Here is an 11195-nt window from a genome sequence, read left to right on the forward strand (position 1 = left end):
GGTGACACAGAACTGCAGCACTCCAGGTGAAATGTAGTCACTGGCTCTAAAATCAAATGGTTTTCTGGGTCACAACATCTTTTGTACACGATGATTTTAGGAAAGCTCCCAACATGTTTTCCTAGTCATGTTATTTATATAGTTATTTCTTATAGCTCAAGAAGAAGGGTCCTTTAAAAAAAAAGATGAAATATTATAAATAGTATAACATGTTAGTCTTAAAAGGAACTAAGGAAATATTGATTCCAATATGCCATTACCCCAATGGGAAATTAACTCTAGTTTCCACCATTTATTATATTAGATTTGGGACTAGAATCCAGGTGTTCATTATTCCTATGAAGTTTATTTTTAAACTACCTTGTAACAGGTACTTCTCCAATTCACTGAATATGAGAATTTTTCAGAGGCATCTTCTTTCAGTAATAACAACATACAACAAAGCAAGTCCCTTTACCATGTCAGCCTACCTATATGAGCACACAAATAGAACTTCATCACATTTGCAATTTAAAATGCCATGGAATGGCAAAAGGTTTAGACTTTTATCCAAGTATGATTCATTCTCTGAGTGACTATGTTCATGTGGACCAGTTAAATAGGATGACTTGTAACTCTCAGAGTTTGAAATATATATCTATATTAATGCTAATCTATAACGATTTAACATTATATCAATAGGAATATTTTTAAAAACAGAAAATTGCATTTACTTACTCAGAAGCCAGAGCTTAAGCCAATTTAAACTAATTTCCAGAGATATACAATAATCCGTGTATAAAACTTTTTCTCTCCCTTGAACTTCAGCCCACCTTCCTATATTTAACCCATTATGAGTTTTATATTTGTAGAAAATACAGTAAAAGACAATACAATTTGAACACTTTCCCCCTTCCTCCTAATCCTAATCAGAGAATAGATTTTTCTGGATATTTTTTTTCAGAAATGCAAAACATTATAGAAAAACAATAAGCAAGGACAACTCAAATTTGAGGATCAGATAATCATATACTTAGAGGTCAGTGGGTTTTTTTGGTGGTAGTGGTTTGATTTTCTCCATTTTCTCTTAGTCCTATCACCCTTCCTCTCAATGGTCATAATATATGCAATCTTTGAATAAACCCACAATGAATTGTGTCACTTTTTCTTCTGCAGATAAAAACATACAAGTATCACTTTGTTCTATCACTTTGTCACTGTACCCAGCACAAGTCTTTACACCACTATTTCACTTAAAGAACTTTATCAAGCTTTTTCATGTGTACCATTTTAAAGCATCTTAACCCTCAGTCACTGATACAGTGGTTTTCCAGACTAAGAAATTTAATCATTTAAAATTCAAGTCTATAAGTTTGTCACTTCAACTAAAAGGGAAGAAATTAGGACTTGAAAATTATTCTGGCCAACTTCCTGTTTTGCATTCTGATTAATGAGTCCTACAACAACTGATGTTGAAGACAAATACCAGCTGTTGAAGAAAAGACTCTAGATAGTCACAAAACTTTTTCTTAGGTCAACCATTTGGCCTACCCCCCCCCCCCCCAGGAATTCTTTTCATTCTTTTTTAATTTCATGTATGATGGTCACTTATTTTTTAAAATATTTATTTATTTATTTAATCTGTCAAACTATCCAAATTAGATGCTTGCTTCATTCGGTAATTAAAGTCTCCTAGGTGCTCTTTTAAATGCAAGGATTAAAGGTATGACATAATAATAATAATAAGGTTCCAATATAAAAGAAAGATTTGAATAAATATTATTTCAAATATTTAAATAAAAGAGAACAAAGTGAAAAGAGACAGGGGTATTATATAAGATTGAAAGTTTAAGTAATAAATAGGTCTCTGAAGAAGGTATATTGGGATAAGAGAATATAGATGACCAGAGTCCAGCCAATCATTTAAGAAAACTTGTTCACATGGAAAAGTGGGGACCACTGCTTTCTGTGATTAACATGTCTATTGACTCTGAAAGTGTGGACATATCCAGCCCACATCCCACAAAGGCGGTGGAAATGGAGTTCCCCTTGGTGGAATGGGCTGGCTGAGAAATGAAGGCTAAGAAAAATAGAAAAACTAAAAAAAACCACAGGACACAGAAAGTATTTTTTTAAAGCAGGGGCAAGAGAGGCAAGCTGACCAGACAAATCAAGTTTCTAGACTAAAATAGAAAAAATGGAACCCTTGCCTGCTTTATTTATATCAGGGAAAATCAAAGGGCTTCCTTAGAATGTTCTTCTCCAAAAAAGGTTAAAGGTGGGTTGTCCAGTTCCCAACAGATTGCACCCATCTCCGGAGCTACTAGGAGGGATCTTCATAGTAGAGTGGAGATAAAGGTCATGTGCTTTGGGCAATCTATTGCATGGGAGAGCCAAAGATATTTCCCAAGGTTAGACCTTAATCTCCCTGGCTGCCACACCCAGAGAAGGCCCTCAAGTAATTCACTGGTGGCTTCCTGCAGACACATGGGAACTTGTAACAACTACAAATTATTAGGTCTCACTCAAACCCTTGCGAAACATGATTTCTTGGGTTAAATCCTAGAATTTAGTTTTAACAATCCCTCAATGTGAATTTGATGTACAGCAAAGTTGAGAACCGTTGCTGTGCGTTATTGCTCTGTAAACGGCTGACCACAATGCTGGTCAGTTCCATTAAAACAAGGAAGTGGGGAGAAGAAAAAGTTATGGATCAAGGTGAAGAAAGGCTCCCTGAGAGAAAAGCTTCCATTCTCAGTGAAAACTCTGAGGTGGTTCCAGCAAGGACGCTCAGATGCCAACACAGATTCTTTGACAGGAGTCAAGGAATATGATCCTAATAAAAAAGAATACCATGATTTTCCTGATGATTATCATGAAAAGTACCAAATTGTTAATAAGGTAATCTGAATGGGTGCTGAATTCTGCTGCTGTTAGAAGTGGGGCATGTGGCTTTACTGCTCCTACATATAGATTTCTGAATTTCTAGTCAATTACTGAGAGACGGAGCAAATGTGTAATAAAGTGAAGAAAAAAGAATATGTTTGGGGACATGGGGAAGAACTAGACATTCAAATTTAGTGAATACTCTCTAACCTTTAATTCTCCATCTTAAATTCACCCGGTACTGTTTCTTTAAGATCAGAGAAAATCAGTTACACACACACACACACACACACACACACATTTTAATAAACTGAAAGGTCCTTTTCTTCATGTGTAGGTTTGTGATGAATGTCACAACAAATTTTTTTTAGTATAGGCAGAGTCAGATTTTCTGGCATTAGTTCCACTTTTAAAAAATCATGAAAGAGACTGATATTCTCACACATATGGAACATATTATGTAAGCATAGTTGAACTCAGATGATTGCTTAGAGAAGACTTGTTGAGTGAAAGGATTTAGTGATTAAAAACCAGAATATGTTAGAAAAAGCAGGACATCTGTTTCTTGTCCTGGCTTCACACAAAAACATGGGGGAAAAGAACAAAACAAAACCTTGGACTTTAGCATTAGCCATGTCTCCGAAAATGTTAAGCAGCCACTATGGGCTTTTGATATCTACTCCTTTTGGCAGATTTTGAATCAGCTATCGGTCTGGGTCTGTGGCTTCACAGAGTACTTGAAGCAGGAATCTGTATTGCTTTTTCCATACTAATGACCATTTTCTTCTACAACCACAACAGAATTCAGAACCACATAATTAAGAGCCAATACTATGGCATGATAGAAATAAGAGGATATAAGATAAGAATTTCATGTTCAAAAAGGATTCTTTTCTCACACTATATACACACTGATTTAAGTACCTTACTGATTTAAGTTTTCTCACATCTGAAAAAGGCTAACTAGTGAATTGTACTATTTACATGGCATATAAATCTCACAGGTTGTTTTTAATGGACAAAATAAAATGATGGAAGGAAAAACTCCTAGTGTTCTAAAAGTATTTAGAAAGTAAATAGCAATTGCTAATATTTATTTGTCTTTTAATTTTTCCTAAGGTTACTTACCATTCACAATGCAAGGAGCTATTCAAAGATTATTTTTCAAAGACTTAAAATGAGCTACAGTTAATCTTGTCCACCCTGGGTTTATTGATTCAGATCATCTTTCTTTTACCTTACATTTTTTTGAGAAGAAAAAAAAGTAGAACTCTCACAAACCAGCAACTCTCCCTGTCATTCTTATTCCTCAACCTTTTTCTCATTTAAGTTTATCTCCCTTAAGGGACACTGAATTAGTATTCCTAAAGGTTCAGGTACACATGGGCCAGGGTTGATTTAAGACAAGGGGAATTTTGCTGATGTGTTTCTAGTCTATCTCCTAATTGCACATTTTATTGCCTTTGCTTGTTATAACAACACTTGGGGGAAATTCTTCAGGAAACTCATCCAACAGCTCCCAGGTGGTACCTGAAGATGAAGAGCCCCTTTTCTTCCTCTACAATTTCCATGCCTTTTTTCATAATCTTAACTTAAAATAGTTTAACATTGTTTCTTAAATGATCACCAATAAGAATCTTGGCAGATGACTTTGCCCTTTTCTTCTCTTAACTTCCACAATATTGACTCACCCACAAGGAGACAAGAGTTGAGAACATGTCTCCTCCTGCTCAAGAATCCAATGGGAGGGAGTTGTCAACGAAGAGTAATTTTACAGCAAATCATCCAATGTCCAAACATCATTACCGGCTGAACAAACCAGGTGTCATGGGCTTTGCAGCAGTAATTGACTTTAATGATGTCATTGCTAAATGAGTTTTGCAAGAGGTAATTCTCCATCATGACTGGAAATCATTTGAGTCTACAAAAGTCTTTTTTAAATTAATGATATTCTTCATATTGTGTTAAGGAAACAATTGGCCTGTTTGATAATACAAACTTTAATATCATAAAGACTAAAGAAGCAAATAATCCTTGCCACTTATAGTTATATAAGTTACATAAGCCCTTTAAGTCTTTTTTTTATCATGTCTATAAAATATAGTAGTACTACTATTGGGAGATTATGGATATATAGTTGACAACAGTGTTCCTGAGGTTGAACTATGTAGGTTTGAATCTCAACTCTGTCATGAAATATCTCTTAATTATTTGGTAACATTGTTTAGCCTCTGAATCATTCTGTTTCCTCATCTGTGAAACCGGAATGGTGAAAGAAAAGAAATTAATGTATCATATTATTTTGAAGACATATTCATAAGAGAATCCTATTCATCTACAAAAAAGAATGAGATCGGGTCATTTGCAACAAGATAGATGGAACTAGAGATCATTATATTAAGGGAAATAAACCAGGCACAGGAACATAGTAATACATGATCTCATGTGGAATCTGAAAAGACTGGTCTCATACAAGATGGGAGTAGAATGGTGGTTACCAGTGGCCAAGGAGAAAAACAGGGAGGGAGGGTTGGGAAAACATTGGTCAATGAGTAGAAAAATCATACTTAGGAAAAAGAAGTTTTAGCATGCTGTCGCACAGTAGGATAGCAATAGATGACAATAACGTATTATGTGTTTCAAAAACCTGAGGAAAGTGTTTTAAAAGCTTTCACCTTAAAGAAATGACAAATGGTAGGGCGCAGTGGTGCACACCTATAATCCCAGAGGCTCAGGAGGCTGAAGCAGGAGAATTGAGAGTTGAAAGATAGCCTCAGCAAAAGTGAGGCACTAAGCAATTCAGTGAGACACTGTCTCTAACGAAAATACAATATAGGGCTGGGGATGTGACCCAGTGGTTGAGTACCCCTGAATTCAATCCTAGGTACCACCCCCCCAAAAAAAGAAGTGACAAATGTTTGAGGAGGTAAATATATTAACCTGATTTAAACATTATGCAGTGTATCCATGTATAGAAACAAAACACAGTACACAATAATGCATACAAATTTTTTATGCTTTCAACAATTAAAAATAAATAAAATAACATTAATTTAAAAATGACTTAGGACAATATTTATCAATAGTAAAATAATTACCTATCATTTTAATATTATTATATAATATTTCAAATGTCTAATATAATTATATAACAAGTCACTATTATTCCTTATAAGTATATGTTAAAGATTTAATAGTAATAAAATGAAGTAATTTTCAACTTTGAGGACATGTTTCCCTAATGAAATAAAAATCACAAAATTATAGAGGTCTTTCACTTCTTTTTGTTAGATGGATTCCGAAGTATTTTATTTTTTTGCTGCAATTGTGAATGGGATAGTTTTACTAATTTCTTTTTCAGCAGATTCATCATAAGAATTTAAGAACACAATTGGTTTACGAATATTGATTTTGTATCCTCCTACTTTGCTGATATCATTTGTGAGTTCTAGAAATTTTCTGGTGGAGATTTTTTGGGGGAGGGTCTTCTAAATATAGGATCATGTCATCAGCAAACAGATAATTTGAGCTCTTGTTTTCCTATTTGTATCCCTTTAATTTCCTTATCTTGCCTAATTGCTTGGCTGGAGTTTCAAGGACTGTGTTTAATAAGAGTGGTGACAGTGGACATCCCTGACTTGTTCCTATTTTTAAAAGGAATGCTTTCAGTTGTTCTCCATTCAAAAGAATGTTTGCCTTGGGTTTTCCTATTGTGAAAGTTAACACACTATAAGAGGGAGATGTAAAAAAAAAATCACAAAATTAACCACAGAATTGAACACACAGGCAGCCTACCCAAGTTCTCATTATATTAAAAAAAAGTGTGTAAGCTACTCTGTTTCACAATGTAAGTATAAAACAAAACAGAAAACTCAGTTTTAATTATGCAAAATCCCAGACTATGAACAAAAGAAAATAGGACTCCAAAACTCTCCACTTCAATAATAAAAAAGCAAGAGATGTTGAACATTTTCTAATAAATAACAACTCTAGCACCAGGCAATATATATGCAGTATATCAGATTTTGAAAATAGAGCATAGATTTAATTCCTTCTGATAAAGAATAAAAAGAAATTACCTTCATAGTTGTCTAGGCTTTATGCCTGACAATTCTTTAAAACTCAAATGGGCCAGGCACAGTGGAACAAGCCTGTAATCCCCACAGCTTGCAAGTCTGAGTCGGGAGGATCGAAAACTCGAGGCAAGCTTCAGAAATTTAGTGTGGTTCAAAGAAACTTAGCAATACCCTGTCTCAAACTAAAAACTAAATAGGGCTGAGGTTGTGACTCAGTGGTTAAAGATGAAAAAACTGTACTTTAGAGTTGGTAAATTTGTTTCAAAATTAATAATTTTGAAGATACAGGGGTTGAGCTGATGGGAAAATAAATTGTAAAATTGGAAAGAAATTATGAACAAGGAGTAGTATTTTAAAACAGATCTGAGAGGAAAAAAAAGCACCTTGTAACCTATAATTTTTTTTAAATACTGGAGATTGAACCCAAAGGCACTTAACCAGTCAGCAATCCCCATCCCCAGCCCTCTTATTTTTCAGAAGTTTCCCTAGGTTGCTTAAGGTCTCACTGAGTCCCAGAGGCTGGCTTTGAACTTGCCACCTTCATACCTCAGACTCCTGAGCCACTGGGATTTATAAGCATGACCATGCCTGGCCAATTTATAATTCTAATCTAGTAAATTTTTTCATCATAATTGAAGAAAACAAAGATGTTGAAATGAGCAACATCATAGTAAAAATTGTTAAATGAAGTTTTTCAGACTGGAACAAAATAATAGCAGCTATGAATCTGTACCTGTTCTAAGGACCACAAAGTATTTCATGAATTAAATTGTGTTGGCAATTTTCTCATTTAGTAATTTATTTACATGCAAATCATGATGTGCCCATAAGATGAAATGGAAGGAGAAATACAGTATTATTCAAAAATAAATATAAATAATGTGGATGGACCTCAATAGAATCCTGTTGAGTGAAAGAAGAAATACCACAAAATAGAAAAGCATATACTTCATAAATACATTTATTTAAAGTTCTAGATATAAACTAATCTGTATCAGCCAAACTTTCCTTGTTTGAGACTGGCTGAGGGTATCTGGAAAGAAGTACATAAGTACAACAGAAATCCATGAGAGTGGTGGATATGCTCATTATCTTGATTATGATGATGAGTTCATGGGCATATTAATATGTCTAATTTATTAAATTGTATACTATAAATAGGGGTAATTTACTCTATGTCAGTATCTCAATAAAATTGTTAAAATGAAATGCCAATAAAGTAGACATGCATTAGGTATGAGATCATGAAGGAGGATTCCCTGACCCAACAGAAGAAAGTGTGATAGGAAGATTACAAATGGTATCTTCAATGCATTGATATTACATTGTTTGTGTGTGTGTATGTGTGTGTGGGTGGGGGGCACATATGTGTGTGTGGATAGGGTTTGTTCAGGCATGAATATAGAAGACTGTTAAAGGAGGAAGAATGTGAATACTGCAGGCTGACTTACAGTCAAACTTAAAGTCAGAGGTAAGAAACTGATTATATCATGGAGCACTTCAACTATTTTTGTATTTCTGGAGTACAAATCTATGTCAGAATAAGTTGAGAGATAAGATCTGATCAAGTTTCATTTTGCTGATCTTCCATTAAAAACTTACACTTCAATGAAGTGTCTCTTAAAATCCCCCTGATCAAATTGATCCACCCCGCTGTTATCTCACCATAAAATAAACTCTGTCACAAAATCACCTTTGATAACTAGATAATTATATGTTTACAAAACTTTTATCCCCTAATAATTTAAACCGTTCACACTGAGGAAGCAACGTTCTATTCTGCTTTCTTTAAACTTTGAATAGAAATTGGCCCAGTATTGTTGAATAAACATTTTTCTAATAAATGAATGTTTTAAGAGGGAAATCAATTTTTGGCAATATATTTATTTTCTAGTTTCCATCATACCATTCCAAATAACATTATAATATAATCTGATCCAAAGTATTAATTCTTAAGTGAAATACATACTTGACATGTTAGTAGTTATGTTCTTATACAGACTAATTTCATTTTAGAGAACATAGTTGAAAGTTCAGTCCAAGAAGAAAGAAATTATGAAAGAGTGAGGAAATCATTTTCTCTAACTCTGACTTATCATAATCTAGCCAATGCTTATAAAAATGGTCTTCTGGGATTTCTACTTGACTTAGTCTTTTATCCTTCCCCCAAAACTAAGTGTACCATTGAGTGGTACAGTGGAATCTGTCATTCAAGAGTTATAGCATCTTTTAGTAGTTTGTGAAAACACAGAATTTTCCATGTATCTGTTAGGAAATAATGAGCAATGATTTGAGAATACTGGGATTTCTGTCTATCTTTCATGTTTCAGAGCTTAAGGATGTACATTATTGTAAGACTTTCAATAATGAAAGTTGTTTTCCTTTAAATACATTTGTGATTTTGTTCTGTTTAATAGTCCAGTATAATCTACATCTATAGTTATGCAAATAAGAAGGAAAAAACATTTTGATTACAAATAAATATGTGCCAAATTTTATTAAAGTACAACCAAATGAGATCTTCTTATAAGATTTTAGAGGTTTTGCTGGAACAGATCTGAGATGTTAATAAATTCTACTCTAGTAATCTGCCCACTTTCAGATGTCAGTGTATTCACTTAATAATCTACCAGTTTATCCTATGACTACTGAGAATTTTAAGGATGAGGTTGACTTTTGTAGAATGAGAAATATGGTTTTCTCATTGAATGGTTTTGGTTCTTATGGCTGGGGAAATAGTAATACCCCATTGGACTTAAGTTAGTGTTTTTAAATAATGAATCGACTGATGAATCAAATGGAAGTAACACATTTCTGCCTCTCTGAGAAGTTTATATCTAGCCTTTGTTTAGAATTGAGGAATCACCAAAAGTATTTTATCTCTGTGAGTCAGAGCTTTCTGGGGTGGAGCATCTTTAGAATGTAGACCCGGATCTCTTTGGTTTTGACACTGTAGACAATTGGGTTGAGCACTGGAGGCATAAGAAAGTGAAGATAAGACAGAAGCATGTACACCTGAACTGGTAGTTTCTTTTTTCCAAAGCGATGGATCATGGACAGGCTAACCAATGGAGTATAAAATAGAAGTACAGCACAGATGTGGGAAATACAGGTGTTAAAAGCTTTGAGCCGCTCAGCATTGGAGGCAATGCCCAATACTGTCTTCAAGATCAGCACATAGGACAGAAGAATGAGCACAGCATCCATCCCCAGAGTGGAGAGCAGGACGAAGAGCCCAAAGCCACTGTTGACAAGGGTGCTGGAACAGGACAACCTTAGGACATCTGGATGAACACAGTAAGAGTGAGACAAAGCACTCACAGGCTGGAACGTCAGTCTGTCCAGGAGCAAAGGCAGGGGCAGATGGAGGGTCACACTGCGGGTCACAACAGCCAGCCCAATGGCCCAGATACGCTTGGTTGTGAGAATGGTGGCATAGCGTAAAGGTTCTCGGATAGCCACGCAGCGATCAAAAGCCATGGCCAGCAGAATAGCTGACTCAATGACTGAGAAAGTGTGGATGCAAAAGAGTTGCATAAAACAGGGTGTAGCTCCTATCCTCCTGCGGCCCAGGAGAAAGACAGCTACCATCGAGGGCAGTGTGGAAACCGAGAGGCCCAGGTCAGCCATTGACAGCATGGAGAGGAAGAGGTACATAGGTGTGTGGAGGCGGGGCACAGACTTGACAATGTGCATTATGGTGATGTTACCCAGCACTGAAAGAACATAGATGGAGCAGACAGGAATAGCTGTCCAGCAGTGAGCCTTCTCCAGTCCTGGGAGATCCATCAATATGAAGAAAAAGCTGCTGACATTGCTATTTTTAATAATCGCCATAATTCTGGGAAGGAATCAGCCAAGAAAATTATAAAAGAAAGAAAAAAGCTTTTTTTTTTTTTCATAGCATTTACTTAGTGTACCACACAAAATGCCCTTCGTTCTTGCCCGCAGGTTAATAATATTGCCCTTTGTCTTCTCACAGTACTGAACTTCATTTCTTTAGAGGTTTTGACTATCAAAAAGTGCTGACGCACTTAATGGTTCTTAATGGTTTACCCTATTTTTTCAATACCATATTTGGGTCATTAATAATAAGTAATGATATATAAATAATAAATAATAATAAAATTCCTTCCTCATTTTGAAGATTTTTGAAAGTGTGAAAGTTAAGTATAATTTCATGTTGAAAAACATAGATCCCACATTCATGAGCTATATTATTTTCAGTACCAGAATATAGGTAGGTTGCTAAAC

General features: G+C 35.0%; 1 protein-coding gene across 1 annotated transcript; it reads right to left on the reverse strand.

Moving 5' to 3' along the window:
- Positions 1 to 9830: 9830 nt before the first annotated feature.
- LOC143388639 (olfactory receptor 51G2-like) lies at positions 9831 to 10778 on the reverse strand. Its single transcript, XM_076842280.2, has one exon. It carries the CDS (start codon positions 10776 to 10778, stop codon positions 9831 to 9833), a length of 948 nt encoding a protein of 315 aa, XP_076698395.1.
- Positions 10779 to 11195: the final 417 nt, after the last annotated feature.

This window comes from Callospermophilus lateralis, chromosome 2 (genome assembly GCF_048772815.1).
Source record: "Callospermophilus lateralis isolate mCalLat2 chromosome 2, mCalLat2.hap1, whole genome shotgun sequence".
Taxonomy (NCBI): domain Eukaryota; kingdom Metazoa; phylum Chordata; class Mammalia; order Rodentia; family Sciuridae; genus Callospermophilus; species Callospermophilus lateralis.